Below are 15,643 nucleotides of genomic sequence, written 5' to 3' on the forward strand. Positions count from 1 at the left end.
TTCTCGAACCCGGTGCTGTGTTGTTAGGCGGATATTTTCACATGTTTTCTCCGCAGTGCCTCGTTCCACGTCTAACCTGGAGAACTCGGAGCACAAGCGAGTGAAGAGCCGCTTGAAGAAGCTGATCCTCCGCAGGCCTCCGCTGCAGACGCTCCAGGAGAAAGGACTCATTAAAGGTCAGCCGTCTTTATCATAATAAACCAATAAAAATGGAAATACAGCACTTGTCAAAAGTTTGGAAATGTTTTTAATGAAGCCTCTTTTGCTCACCAAAACAGCATTTATTTGATTAAAAATACAGTACAAACACTAATATTGTGAAATATTATTAAAATCTACAAAAGCTGTTTTCTGTGTGAGTATATTGTAAAATGTAATTTATTGCTGTGATCAATTCAGCATCATTACTCCAAGTAAAGCAATATTTATGCAGAAAGCATGAAGTACTACCATTCAAATGTGTGTGTTTGTAAAAACCTTTAATGCATTTAGAAATGAATGCTTTTATTCAGCACATTTGCATCTAAATGATCAAAAGTGAGAGTAAAGACCTTTATAATGTAACAAAAGATTTCTATTTCAAATAAATGCTGTTCTTTCTATTCATAAAAGAAAAGTTTCCACAAAATATTAAGCAGCAAAAACTGTTTTTAACCTTGATAAGAAAATAATTAGAGCACCAGTAATAACTGAGCATCATGTGATCCTGAAGACTGGAGTAATGATGCTGAAAATTCAGCTTTGCATCACAGAAATAAAATACATTTTACAATATATTCACATAGAAAACAGTTATTTCGAATTTCATAATTTTACTGTTTTTACTGTATTTTTGATCAATAAATGCAGCTTTGGTGAGACTTCTTTAAAAGCATTGAACTGGGAGCTGTTCCTCTGTGTCTCTGACCTCAGATCAGGTGTTCGGCTGTGCGCTGGAGCTGCTGTGTGAACGAGAGAAAAGCAGCGTCCCTCAGTTCGTCAGAAAATGCACCGACGCTGTGGAGAGGAGAGGTGCGAGCAGTCAATCACAAACACTTCAGCGGAAAAATATCCCAAGAAAGGAGGACATTTTACAGTTTTTTTTTTTTCAGCTGCTTACACGCATTTTCAAAACTTTGCCTCTTTTTTTTTTTTAAAACTTTACACACAAATCCAAGAATTGAACACAAAATGCAAAATGCCTCACATCTCTTGCAAAATGAAGCATTGCATTCAAAATGTTGTGTGTAAGCGGCAGAAAAGCACTGTAAGATGATTAAATGCTTTGTGTTGAATGAAACGTGATCGCAAGTCATTATGATGCTGGATTTGAGTGAATCAGAATGAAATTGGTGTGATTGATTCATTAGGAAACTGTTCTGAATCAAAATGATTTTTTTTTAAATTCTTATCTGGTTAAAAATGTGTGTAATGTGTCTATTCCTGAGAATAATTCATCTGTGTGTGTGTTTATTCAGGTTTGGAGACTGATGGGATTTACAGAGTCAGCGGGAATCTGGCCGTCATTCAGAAACTGCGCTTTGCTGTCAATCATGGTGAGAAAGAGTTCAAATCAAATCAATATCATAACTATAACCATCATCATATGAGGATCTGTCATTCATTACAATTAAAAGCAGCATGAAATCAAACCTGAATGCATGTCCTGGTTTCACTGTGAATGATTCACTGTAATTATCAGCAATATATGCCCCACGAATACATTTCAAACCCAGTTTTATTAAACCAGTATTGTTATTTTTAACAATAAACATGACATACACACAGTACTCAATGATGATTTGAATTGTTGGTTTTTAGTTACTCATTAATGTACATTTCCTATAAAATTAATATTAAAAAATCTGTTTTTTGCAGGTACTTTGGTAACGTTTGAATGGTTGAATACTTCATTGTATAAAAACTTGTATAAAAATATTTCTCCCATCACGCTGTAGAAAAGCCCAAATTATGTCACTTCCTCTTATGTTACAGTTTTAAGGAATTGTACATTTTATGTAACTGGGGAGTTGATGATTAATTCATTTATTGATCAGACGAGGCGCAGATGTGATGTACTGTAAGATCAGGAGGTCATAAGTATTTTTTTGCATTACTTTAACTCATCAAAATAATTTAACCAATTTCAACTTCATTTTTTAAGTTATACAAGATTCAACTCAATTTTCAGTCAAAAGTCAGTTAAGTATAATTTAAGTTGAAATGAACTGAACAGCCAATTTGATTATACTTAAAAAAATTAAGGAAGCAGCTGAATTTAAGTTTTTTTAAAGGGGTCTTATGACGATGCTAAAAATAATATTATTATGTGATTTTTATAAAGCTCATAGTTCTGAAAAGCACGATGTGCTCTGATTGGCCAGCTATCCAGTGCACTGTGATTGGCCGAATACCTCAAGCATGTGACGGAAATGTTACGCCCCTTACCGTATTTGGAAACACTCAGCGTCTCCACGACAACAATACTACAGCGAGAATAAAAGTTACGCCTTCTTTCTTTGTGTAAACATTTGGGCGGAGTTATGCAAATCTTCCAACACTGTGACGCAGATTGTGGGGCGTGTTTAAAGGAAGGCGTGGACGAGTCTTAACTTTTATAAAGAATATCTCTTTGGGTTTGAGACTTTAGTCTTTGCAACTTTACGGATCTTATATCTGCACGAACAGATGGTAACACTCCAAAGACAAAGAAAATCATGAAATCGCATCATATGACCCCTTTAAATAGAAGTAGGTGGATCTTATTACAGTGTAGTTGCAGAAAGTTGCTCTTCAGTAGGTCAGAGAAGAGCGGCCTGTCATGTGACGTGTGAATGATGTCATCCGACGTGTGTGTGTGTCTGTGTGTGTGTAAACGTGTGGGGTAAGGGGTTTAGGTGTAGGGTGATAGAAAATATAGTTTGTACAGTATAAAAACCCATTACGCCTATGGAGAGTCCCCACAATTCACAAAAACAAACATGTGTGTGTATCTGTGTGTGTGTGTGTGTGTGTGTAAGAGAGAGTGTGTGAGTGTGTGTATCTGTGTGTGTGTGTGTGTGTGTGTACTGGTTTTTGTGGTTTACGGGGACAAAATTTGTATAATAACATGGGTATGACAGAGGTATTACAATTTGAAGGTGGTTTATGAGGACGCTGCCTATGTCCCCGTAACTCAAAAGGCTTAAAAAACATACTAAATGGTGTTTTTTTTTTTTTTAATCTAAAAATGCCCGTAGTCTCCTGTAAGGGGTAGGGTTAGGTGTAGGGTTGGTGTAGGACAATAGCACATACAGTAAGTACAGTATAAAAACCATTACGCCTATGGAGAGTCCCCACTTTTCACAAAAACAAACGTGTGTGTGTGTGTGTGTGTGTGTGTGTGTGTGTGTGTGTGTGTGTGTGTGAGTGAGTGTGTGTATCTGTGTATCTGTGTGTGTGTGTGTGAGGTCACACATGTGTAACTCCTGTCGGTTCTTTCAGAGCGAGCCGTGACCACAGACGGACGCTATCTCTTCCCTGAGGATTTAGTTCAAGGTTTGTCTCTTATAAAGAGGAAGGGGCTCTTTTGCAGCGCTTTAGCCTCCAAACGCCTCGCTGCTGCTTTCCGACTGAGTCTCCTGCTGCTCTTCACTTCTCGCTCCATGTGTGGTGCAGGAAATCTGTGGCCGGTTTGACCGAGGGGTTATGGCTTTGAATCACAGAAAACATTTTAATAAACAAACATTACATGCTCAGTACAAGTCTGTGACATGCTGGTTCATCTGCTGTAATATTTTTTAAACTTACATTAATCTATGGTACTCCTATTTAATGTAAATTAAAAATTTCAAGATTACAGAAGTTTCCAGAAGTCTTTTTTTTTAACTATACAGAATAAAACACAAATAAAAATAAAAATAAAAATGGCAAAAATACAACTTACTAAAACTTTAAAATTAAAATCAAAACAAAATATATAAAAATAAAAACAAATTTAAAATATAAAACTATAATAGTATATTAATGATACTAAAATAACACTGTTTTCGACTCTGTAAAATATTTCATAGCTTGGCTTGGCATAACTAAAAAAATGTATATTGTTAATTATAAAAATGCTGTTTTAAGATTTAATTAGTTTACATGATTTTTCCAAGTCTAGAGATCACAATTTTAAAGTTAGTTTTCCTTATATATCCCGGTTTTCCAAAGCCATGTGAATCCTGGTTCTTCTTCCTCTTCTTCTTCTTCTTCTTCAAAAAAAATATATATAAAGGTATATATATATATATATATATATTGACTTAATATCTAGATTTTTAGCTGTTTTGATTAAAAGCTGATTTTGTCTGATTTTTAAATAATTTTCTCATTTTTTGTCTGATTCTTAAGTCATCTTGAGTCAAAACTATTTTTCAAATCAGCATTATGTCACAGATAAAGTTGTATTGAAACTTAAGAGTAAGAGAGAAGCTTTAATCAAATGATCTCCGTTGATTTGCTTCTTCACCTTTTCTTGACCTTTGACTTCTACTTCTACAGATCTTGCGCTGCAGCCTGATGCCTAAAAACACGCAGCATCTCTGTGTGCCACACAGCGTTTCTCACTCACATGTCCTCTGTTTTCCTGCAGAGCGTCTGGATCTGGACGACCCGCAGTGGGACGACATTCACGTCATCACCGGAGCGCTCAAGCTGTTCTTCAGAGAGCTGTCCGAGCCGCTCGTCCCGTACGGATTCTTCCACGACATCATCGAGACCGTCAGTGAGTGACGACGAGAATGATCAAGAGATGCATGATTAATGATTCATTAGAAATGATTCAGTGCCTTTGTGTCCTGTAGAACTATCTGATTACCTGGAGAAGGTGGACAGACTGAAGCTGCTGGTCATCAGCATGCCTCCACCCAACCACCACACCTTAAGACACATGATCCGCCACCTCAGACGGTACACACACACACACATGTGAATTAATATGTGACCCTGCAGCACAAAAGCAGTCATAAGCAGCACAGCTATATTTGTAGCAATAGCCAACAATACATTGTATGGTCAAAATTATCCATTTTTCTTTTATGCCAAAAATCATTAGGATATTAAGTAAAGATCATGCTCCATGAAGATATTTAGTAAATTTCCTACTGTAAATATATCAAAACTTAGTAATATGCATTGCTAAGAACTTCATTTGAACAACTTTAAAGGTGATTTTCTCAATATTTAGATTTTTTTGCACCCTCAGATTCCAGATTTTCAAATAGTTGTATCTCAGACAAATATTGTCAGATCCTAACAAACCATACATCAATGGAAAGATTATTTATTCATTTACATTTATGCATTTAGCAGACGCTTTTATCCAAAGCGACTTACATTGCATTCAAGTTACAGTTTTTACATTTTATCAGCTCTTGCTTTCCCTGGGAATCGAACCCATGATCTTAGCGTTGCTAGCGCCATGCTCTACAATTTGAGCTACAGGAAAGATTATTCATCTTTCAGATGATGTATAAACCTCAGTTTATGACTGGTTTTGTGGTCCAGGGTCACATGTCAGAATCTTTTCATGTTTGAAGTCTTAATGTGTTTGAATCAGGTGACTTTTAATGGATAGATAAGTTAAATTCTCCTCAAATACTCCTCAAGTAATTTTTGTCTTGTTTTTCCAGTGTGTGTGTGTGTGTGTGTGTGTGTGTATACACACACACATAGGGTACAATGGGGGTAAAAGGTGCCTTTGCTATTATTGTCCTCTAAAGCAGTAGATGGCACAAAAACGTGGCGTGGCACTTTCCAAAACATCCGCTTTTCAAGATGCACACGTAAATTTGTCTGATCCTTGACGCGAGTTGATTCTGTGCTCACTTGATCTAACATTTGATGTTTTTTAAAATGTTGTAGATTTAAGCAGCAAATGAGAATCACTAAAATGAATGCATGTATTTTGAGACATATAATATAGACATATAAATAGACATAAGATAATTAAAGCAACAGTTTTTAAATAACGAAAGAATATGTAAAAGTATGGTATTTGGGGTAAAAGCGCCCCTGCTGTTGCGCACAGTAATTAACATGATAATTAATAGATCGCTGACTTTTCCATTTGTTGACATGACATGGTTAGATTCAGATGATAAATATCATATATTATGTTAGATGTCCATATTAGAGATAATCACCATGTTTAGAATGAAACTACCATATTTAAACACATGATATTAATCATATCATATAATAAAATATCATTTGTTGTTACTACTGTAAATACATATTCAATTATTATTGGATCTCCTTCAATGCTTTCAGAATCTTTACTTTTTAAAACGATTTTGTTTCTGTATTTTAAAATATATGTTTTATATTAACATATTTTAATGACAGTATATGTGTTGAACAAAAATTAATTCTATTTATCAAAATAAGCAGAAAATAGTACAAACTTTGCTAAAGTGATTTTTTGAACAAGTATTAACTTAGACATTATTTAAAAAAAACAACATTATTTTAGCTGAAGTATTTGTATTAATACCGTGTGCGTATTAAGATTTTTTTAAACAAAATAAACAAATTGTATGATTTATTTTAACACAAAATCTGTTGCTCCATAAATGTTCAATACAAAAAAGTAAAAATAAATTTTAAATCAAGGTATATTTATTTGAAGCAAAATTACTTCAGATATTTAGTTTTATTTTCTTACAAAAATAAATATCAAAATTAAATGAGTTTGTTTAAAACAAGAGAACAAATACCTGCAAATTCAAATGAAAACAATATACTTTTAGTGTGCAGTTCAGCGCTTCAAAACAAATTAAGTGAATCATTCGCAAAGCATTCGATTCATTTGATTCAAATGTTCATAAAGCCTTCTTTCAGTCACTATTCACAGCCACAAAATACTTCTTAAATTTCAACCCTTGCTTTTAACCTCAAATCAAACAAACTCTGCCCTGTTGACTTTTAAATGCTCTACTCTTTGTTCGATTGAGTCATAATGACACTCACCTTAACCAATCACGCTCTGATTGGAGCGCTCTAGTCTCCGCCCACTCGTCCTCCACCAATGAGAACACAGGATTGATCTCACTTGGACTGGAAAGCAGTGAAACTTTACTGTTTGTGATGAAATCTCAGAAAGTGTTGTGATCGAGACACTAGAGGGCACCGTGTGTCTTCATTACAAACATCACTCAAGACATAGAGAGCTTACATGCTTGTTTTCTACCTTTTGTCGTATTTTTGTCTTCCTCTGTTTAGTTTGAAGTATGACAAAACAGTGAATCATTTGCAAAGCAATTGATTCATTTGATTCAAATTGATAAAAAGCCTCCCCTCGGTCATCGCTATTCACAAGCGCAAAATACTTTGTCTTTCATTTTCAACAAAACAGTTAAAGTAATATCAGCTGTTTATAACATACCAGGATTTAGTCATAATACAGACAGAAAATACATCATGCACGGAAATGATGCTCTAAAGAAGTAAGGCGTTTTATGGTTTGATGTCAGAGAATCTTTTTAAAGTACTTTTAATTCTAGCGTATCAGGAAAACATCAATGTTCTGCTGCTTTAAACAAAACACCGAATGAAGAACCTCCAGTGAATCATCATCAGCACACGAAGAACATGAAAAGCCACAAATAATGCTTGCTTTTTGTCACAGTTTTTTTTTATTTACTTGTTGTTCTCTGTGGTTAGTTTTTGAGTGTCAGAGCAGTGAGTCATTTGCAAAGGAATTGATTCATTTGATTAAATTGTCAAAAATCCTCTTTTCAGTCATCGTTATTCACAACCACAACATACTTTTTGTCTTCATTTTTTAACTTTAGACACAAACGGTTCTTGGAGCAAAGAATGAGATCTCTTTAATACCTCAGTTGTTTTTTGCTGAGACGTTACTCTTTGAGATCTCAGATTTGTGCTCAAATCTGCAATCAAATGTCTCGATATGAACTCAAAGATTTCTCATTGAATGATCCGAGCTGCATTCATTTTATACGTTATGCATTTAGCACATGCTTTTATTCAAAGTGACTTGAAGTCATTTGAAAGCAAGTCATTAAAGAGCCGATAACAAATATAAACGAAACCAGGTTTATTTGACATCTTTTAAAAAATATTTTTACAAAACAAAGCATACTGACAAAAATGTGACGGTGCACGAAGAAAATAAAACAAAAAGCACACGTTTCAGTCGTCTTCGGTGCTAAAAACAAGAACATTAGTCAACAACATTTATACAAGTCTAGACACTAATTGGAGACACAAGATGATCAGCTACATCAGCTGGAGAGTTAATTAACTATACGATGACTGATTCACTGACAGTTAACACCCGCATAAGTCTTACAAACCAACTCCATCATCAAAAAAAAAAAAAAATAAAAATGAATTAAAAATAAAAAAGTAATAATACAGTTTTTTAGGTGATGAAACATGCGTTTTTTCTTTTCTTTTCTTTGTGCACAGTCACATTTTGTTCATCACTTTCAATGTGAATCTGAAGTAAAATCATTTTCAATTTATTTATTTTTTTAGGTGTGCATATTTATTTTTCTTTTTTTAAATTTTTTAAAAATTTGTTTCATTACTGAATCTATGCTCCCACTAAACATGTTTCATATATAAATTGGAGCAGAACTTTTATTTCCATGTTGTTAAACAGCTACCCAACTAACAGGGAACGTTTTCAGAACGTTCTTCCAGGGTTCTCTCAACGTTACAAACAAACGTTCTTCTGGTAATGTTAAAGAGCATTCATTCAAAGTTACCTGCTCTTTCAATTACTAATGTTCTCAAAACACTGATCATGGAATTATTATTTAAAATAATTTAATTTATTTATAACTATAATTTATAATAATTATTTAATTATAATTTAATTTAAATGACAGATTTATTTCTGAAACATTTAAAAAATGTTCATCTAACGTTTTTTAAATGTTACTTGTTTCAGAATGTTCAGAGAACATTCAAATGTAACATTCTCGTGATGTTTGCAAAATTACGAAATGGAATGTTTTTAAAAACATGTTTTGGACATTTTGAATGTTCAGAGAAAATTTAAAAATTATGTTTTAAAGGGAATGTCATTAAAACATTTTTTTGTCAGTTGGGTTGATTGTGAAACAAGCTAGATCTTCATGACTAGCGATTCACTTCTGACTGATTTTTATTGAGGAGAAACATCTCTAAGCCAAAGATGAGCTAAACAAAGCTAGAGAACATGAAGATCTTCTGTGGTTTAGTATCTCTGGAGGAAGTAACCCACAGGAAGCTCTTCGTTTCTCTTTTACTTTCCTTTTTTAACGTGGAAGTTTTGAGTAGCTGCTGGATCAGCAGTTTGGTGGCACTGCCATTTTTAGCCAAGCGTTTCATTAACCCTTTGCTGTGTCTCTTCAGGGTGATGGAGCGCTCCGACAGCAACCGTATGACCACGCAGAACATCGGCATCGTGTTCGGCCCCACGCTGATGCGTCCGGAGAACGAGAGCGGAAACATGGCCATTAACATGGTGTATCAGAACCAGGCCATCGAGCTGCTGCTGAGCGAATACCAGCAGATCTTCGGAGCCGAGCAATGAAACAATCCCAGACTGCACTGGGACACCAGGACGAGTCTGGAGACGCTGCATCATTACTCCACAAACCCACCGTAGATATGAGAGGCGTTTATGAACGGGTGGATCTCATCAGAACACAACCGGGTCACATTTCAGCTCAGATGCCAGAAATAATAATAATAATAAAAAGAAATTATATTTTGCATAAAGAAAATTAATTTTTAGGATCATTAAGATAACATAATAATATTATTTTATTGTTAATTAAACACATTTTCACCATCAATTCTCAAAGCATCCGGACATTTTATATTTTGTTTTACTTTTTGACTGTAAAAAGTTCTAAAAAATGTATATGATATTTTGCATGAAGTAAAAAAACCCGAATTCTTAGGATTATTAAAATAACAGTATGATATTATTTTAAACACATTTTTGCTATAAATGTTCAAAGCGTCCAGACATTTTACTTTATTTAATTTTTTTCAACAGTAATAATTATTTTAAGTTCTAAAATATAGAAATTATATTTTGCATGTAGAAAAATCATTTTTTGGTATCGTTAAGATAACCATATGATATTATTTGAATCACAATTAAACACATTTTTGACATAAATTCTTGAAACATCCAGGCATTTAAATTGTTTAATACATTTTTCTTCGACAGTAATAATTCACATAAGTAAAAAAAAAAAAATTGAAATTATATTTCACATAAAGAAAATGAATTTTTAGGTTTGTTAAGATAATTTTGATATAAAGTCTCAAAGCATCCAGACATTTTACGTTTTTTAATTTTTTAACAGTAATAATTCTAAGTTCTAAAAATATGACTTATATTTTGCAGAAAAAAAACATTTTTAGGTTTTTAAGTTAACATTATGATTGATATTATTTTAATTAAGCACATTTTGACCGTAAAATCTCAAAGCATCGAGACATATTACTTTTTTTTACAGTAAAAATGTCCTTAAGTTCTAAGGTTTTATGATATTGTACAACAGAAATAATAGTCAAAACAGTAATAATAATTAATTATAATTTAATTAATAACAATCTTTATGCAAAAATATAACTTCTTTCTTTTGATGTTTTTGAGTGACCTGAAGATTTTCATGACGGGTTTTTGGAGATTCACTCAAGTTTATTTGTGTGTGTGTGTGTGTGTGTGTGTGTTATTCGTCTTTCAACTCTTCAGATTTCATCCCTAGTGCCTTTTAACTGTTTTGATCTCAAATGATTCTCCGCTCAGAGCTCATGCAGATTTAATGCACAAGAACACAAAGGACAAAACGCTGTCAAAAAAAGCCGTATATGTCACTCAATAATCAGAAAGATCAGCACGGGTCAAATTCTTCTGCCATTTAGTCGCCTTTTAATGTAGAAATAAAACTGGATGCAATTCTCTCCAAAATGCGATGCAATTCCCTTTCCATTGTTCTGATGCGTGTGTGTGTGTGTGTGTGTGTGTGTGTGTGTGAGATAGAGGAAGTTCAAAGGTGTTTGTGTGTGTGTGTGTGTGTGTGTGAGATAGAGGAAGTTCAAAGGTGTTTGTGTGTGTGTGTGTGTGTGTGCCAGTCTCAGCGCGGGTGGAGCTCCGCTGCCATTTCTCCAAAACTCTGCTTTTAATAACAGAACAAAAGAGGAACTAAAAATGCATATGTTTAAAAAATGTGCATCCCCACCCGCCCCACGCCGTGGTTTGGTAATTTTATATGGACTGTGGCTTTGGCTCTCGACTAAAAGAGCTGGGCAGAAGAACAAGAACCGGGAACGCGTACACACATTTTAATGTTTGATTTTATATATTTATTCATTTTTATTTTCTTATTATTTCAATTCCTCGAGGGGCCGCAAAGAAAGTCTCCAGAGGAGAAGCAGAACAGAAAGGACTGATGTTATAATATTCCTCTTCATTTCTGACATCAGGCACGCATTATTATGAACCTTCAAGGCCTGTTTACTGACTCAAAGTAAGACGCTTAAAGAGATAGTTCACCCCAAAATGATCATTTTGTCATTTACTCACCTTCAAATCTTCTGCCAAACATTTTCATGCGGTTATTTTCCATAAAACGAGAGCAAATGTGACTCCTAAAAGGAAGAAGAACTGAATTTATGCATTGGAAATGCTCTCTTTGCTGCAGATTTCATGTATCTGAACTGTGTGTTGTATATAAAGCAGGACTGTGAATATCAGGCTAAACTTCTGCTTTTGTGTTCATTCATAAATGACGACAGCTTTCATTTGTAGGTGAACGAGTCCTTTAGAGAGAAACATGCTTTCGTGATTCATCGTCTGACTCTCCTCATGTTCTCTGTGTTTCTGAAAACTCTCCTACACTCATGAAATATTATATTTTATTATGAGAGCTCTCAGTTTTTGTGTGAATGTTTCCTTTTCATAATCTGCCTATTATGATGAAGACGACTAGTCATAAAACATCAGTTCGTCAGACCACATCCATAGTCAGAGTGACTTGCCTTTTCTCCCTTTAAATTCTGTATTTCAGAATTATGACAATAAAAACAGAAAAACTGTTCGGAAAGAGCTTCTGCTTTTGATTTATTCTGAAGTGACACGGTTATATAGAAATGGGTGGATCTCATAAAAAAACATGACCATTTAAGCTCTTATGTAAAATAACTAAATATATATATATATATATATATATATATATTTTTTTTTTTTTTTTTTTTTGCATAAAGAATTTTTTTAGGATCATTAAGCATCCAGACATTGTGTTTTTTATTGGTTGATTGATTGACTGATTGACAGTAATAAATCTCTTAGGTTCTAAAAAAAATATATATTTTTTGCAAAAATCAAATGAATTTTTAGGATACTTGGGAAAATAGTATGATATTATTTTAATCCCATTTAAAGACATTTTTGCTGTAAATTCTCAAAGAATCCAGACATTTTATGTTTTTTTTAATTCTTTTTTTGTTTTTTTGGACAGTAATAAATCTCTTAGGTTCTAAAAAACAGAAATGATATTTTGCATAAAGAAAATTTATTTTGATATCATTAAGATAACATTATGGAATTATTTTAATAACAATTAAATAAAGCATCCAAACAGTCCACATTTTTTAACTCATCTTTCTTTAACAGGAATAATTCTCTTAGTTAAAAAAAGAATTATATTTAGCATGAAGAAAATAAATTTTTTAAGATCATTAAGATAAAATTGTATTATTATTTTAATGACAGTTTAACATAGTTTAACAAATTCTCAAAGCATCCAGACATGTGTTTTTATTTATTGATATTTATTGTCAGTAATAATTCTTTTAAGATCTAAAAATATTTTATACATTTTATATACATTTTAGGATCATTAAGATACTATTATGAAATCATTGTAATATATATATATTTTAAATATTTATTTATTGACAGTAATAATTATTTAAGTTCTAAAAAAATAGAAAAATATTTTGCATTATGATATTATTTTAATGACAATTAAACACATTTTTGCCATAATTTCTCAAAGCATCCAGACATTTTATGTTTCTTTTATTTCAACAATAATAATTCACTAAGGTTCTAAAAAATAGAAATGATATTTTGCATAAAGAGGATCATCAAGTTCGGCAAGACCTTCCGTTGCTGATTTATTTTGAATCAGAATCGGTTCACACACATTATTAACAAGCAACTAAATGATAAACTACTCATCCCTCGTTCCATACATGATTCATTGTTATTGAACCAAGTTTACTGGGTGACTTTTCATTTCTTTTGTGGCGTTTGTGTTGATTTATGCTGTAGGAACATCATGTCTTGTTCTCAAGAGATGCAGATGAGCAACATCTCTGAACCCAGAGATCATTACATATTATTAAAAATGTCAAACGACATCCGTTGGCAGCCTGTCTGACTTGAAGCGCATGGTTTAGGCGGAGGCCTGAAATCAGAGCAGATTTGAGTCAGTCATGTTTCCCCGCCTCACCACGGTCAAGTCACACACTTACCTCAATGCCACTCATTTCATGTCATTAGAAAGAAAAGCAGCAGAGTTCAAAGAAACTGACGGCGCTCCTGCTGTTAGATTTATGATCTGAACCATGAAACAGCATTTTAGAGTCATTACAAATATTGTGTTTCTAGAGATTCGACTTTGTTTTAGAGCAAGTGAGAGATTCAAAATAATGCACAATAAAACCCCAGCATCTGTATTTTCCAAAATATGTACAACTTTATTACAAAGATTATGTATTAACATTTTAACAAAGCTTCAAAATTTTGTATAAAAATAACACTGGTGAAAATAGTGCACCGTTCTGGTGTGCAAGAAGCATTTGGTGTAACTTTCATGTTTACAGAGAGTTAATAGTAGAAAAGTCAAGCACTAAATGAATGAAGGCAGATTTAAAGCCCCGTTTGCATTCTGTTAATTAAACTCCTGCACGTTTAAAGAGCAAACATTTTGCATAATTGGCAGTATTATAAAGCTTCCCGGCTCGGTTTCTGAGCTCGTATTCAGTGCAACACATGCTAGACTGGCTTTTCCAGAGCTTTCTTTCTCCAAAGGACACTTTATGAATGGATTGTATTGCATCATGAGCATATGATTTGGTGCATCAGAGTTCGTGCAAGTATTTGAGCGCATGAACAGCCGAGAAGAAGGTCAAACTTCAGTTTGAGGCTGAATGTCTGTCATTATCGTCCAATTTTGCCGTTTTCCAGTTCATTGATGTCAAATCTGTGTTTAATCTTGATCTGAGTTATAGTGCAGATAATTATGACAGTGGAAACCAGAAGCTAACCGGTCATTAACTAACCCTCGATTTCTGCCGCTAAACAGTGAATGCTTGTCAAATCATAGACTGTAAATAGCTATTATGTTGAAATATTTAATATTTCACTACATATGGTTGTCTCGTGTTAATAACTGCTCCTGAGCTCTTAAAATGCATCAAATTCATGAAAACTTCTAGGTCATATTTCACTCCAAAATAAAAATAAATCAATAAAATGAAAACAATCTAATAATAATAATAATATAATATATAGTTGTAAGTTATTTGTATTTATTTATTTTTCCTTACAGTAATGCCAGTGCGAAAAATCCTAATGGTTCTAAAAACAGGCATATTTTCTTTATGCAAAATATAATTTATTTTTATTATTATTATTATTTTGGTGTGAAATATGACTTTGACATATACTTGTTAGAATGTAAATGATAATTTTCTGTATGTAAAATATTATTTCATATTTATTTTTATATTATTTTGGTGTGAAATATGACATTCTTGGTAGAATGTATTTTTTAAATTATATTTTGTATAAAGAAAATTAAGCCTCCTTTCAGAACCATTTCAGATGACATTTACATAATGCATTTTTAAAAATATATTTCAGCATAAATGAAAGGTGGTCCAAATTTCATGACGTATATATATGCATTACAATAACGTGCTTCTTCTTTTGTTTATTTATTTATTTTTGCTTATTTAATGCCAGTGCAAAAAAATTGTAATGGTCCTAAAACAGGCATCATTTTCTTTATGCAAAATATAATTTCATATTATTTAATTTTTATTATTATTTTGATGCGAAATATGACTTTGGTAGGTTTTCTGAGATTATTCTTCTCTTCGTTGGCATTTTATTTATTTATTTAGTATGTAGTTTTTTTTTTTTAAATCTATTTTTATGTATTAATTTGGAAACGTTGCAGACTCGTTTGTGCCTCACAGTGATTTTCGGGCGCCGTAGATAGTTGCTCTGGATTCTGGTGATGAATCAAGTCTTTGGACAAACGCGTGTTCATGTATATGTGTCCCTGGAGCACAAAAGCAGTCATAAGCAGCACAGGTATATTTGTAGCAATAGTCAGAAATACATTGTATGGCTCAAAATTATACATTTTTCTTTTATGCCAAAAATCATTAGGATATTAAGTAAAGATCATGTTCCATGAAGATATTTTGTACATTTCCTACCGTAAATATATCAAAACTTCATTTGTGATTAGTAATATGCATTGCTAAGAACTTCATTTGAACAACTTTAAAGGAGATTTTCTCAATATTTAGATTTTTTTGCACCCTCAGATTCCAGATTTTTAAATAGTTGTCTCTCAGACAAATATTG

At 32.9% G+C, this 15,643-nt stretch overlaps 2 protein-coding genes across 5 annotated transcripts in view; one reads left to right on the forward strand and one right to left on the reverse strand.

The window, feature by feature from the left end:
* The window catches only part of arhgap9 (Rho GTPase activating protein 9), a 46,280-nt gene extending 34,197 nt beyond the window's left edge, over positions 1-12,083 (forward strand). Inside the window, exons 14-20 of one of the 2 annotated variants that reach the window (XM_058778950.1) lie at positions 57-176; positions 913-1,011; positions 1,458-1,535; positions 3,463-3,516; positions 4,595-4,726; positions 4,806-4,911; positions 9,370-12,083. In XM_058778950.1, the coding sequence (XP_058634933.1) occupies positions 57-176; positions 913-1,011; positions 1,458-1,535; positions 3,463-3,516; positions 4,595-4,726; positions 4,806-4,911; positions 9,370-9,550 (770 nt within the window). In that variant the 3' untranslated portion in view covers positions 9,551-12,083. The remainder of the gene's footprint in view (positions 1-56; positions 177-912; positions 1,012-1,457; positions 1,536-3,462; positions 3,517-4,594; positions 4,727-4,805; positions 4,912-9,369) is intronic. The other variant, XM_058778951.1, reaches the window with a different exon arrangement.
* Positions 12,084-13,715: 1,632 nt separating this feature from the next.
* Positions 13,716-15,643, reverse strand: part of LOC131542498 (zinc finger E-box-binding homeobox 1-like) — a 48,475-nt gene continuing 46,547 nt past the window's right edge. For all 3 annotated transcript variants that reach the window (XM_058779251.1, XM_058779252.1, XM_058779253.1), the window contains one exon: positions 13,716-15,643. This exon is cut by the window's right edge and continues 563 nt beyond it. The gene's annotated coding sequence lies outside the window, so the exon portion shown is untranslated.

This window comes from Onychostoma macrolepis, chromosome 06 (genome assembly GCF_012432095.1).
Source record: "Onychostoma macrolepis isolate SWU-2019 chromosome 06, ASM1243209v1, whole genome shotgun sequence".
In the NCBI taxonomy this organism is placed as follows: domain Eukaryota; kingdom Metazoa; phylum Chordata; class Actinopteri; order Cypriniformes; family Cyprinidae; genus Onychostoma; species Onychostoma macrolepis.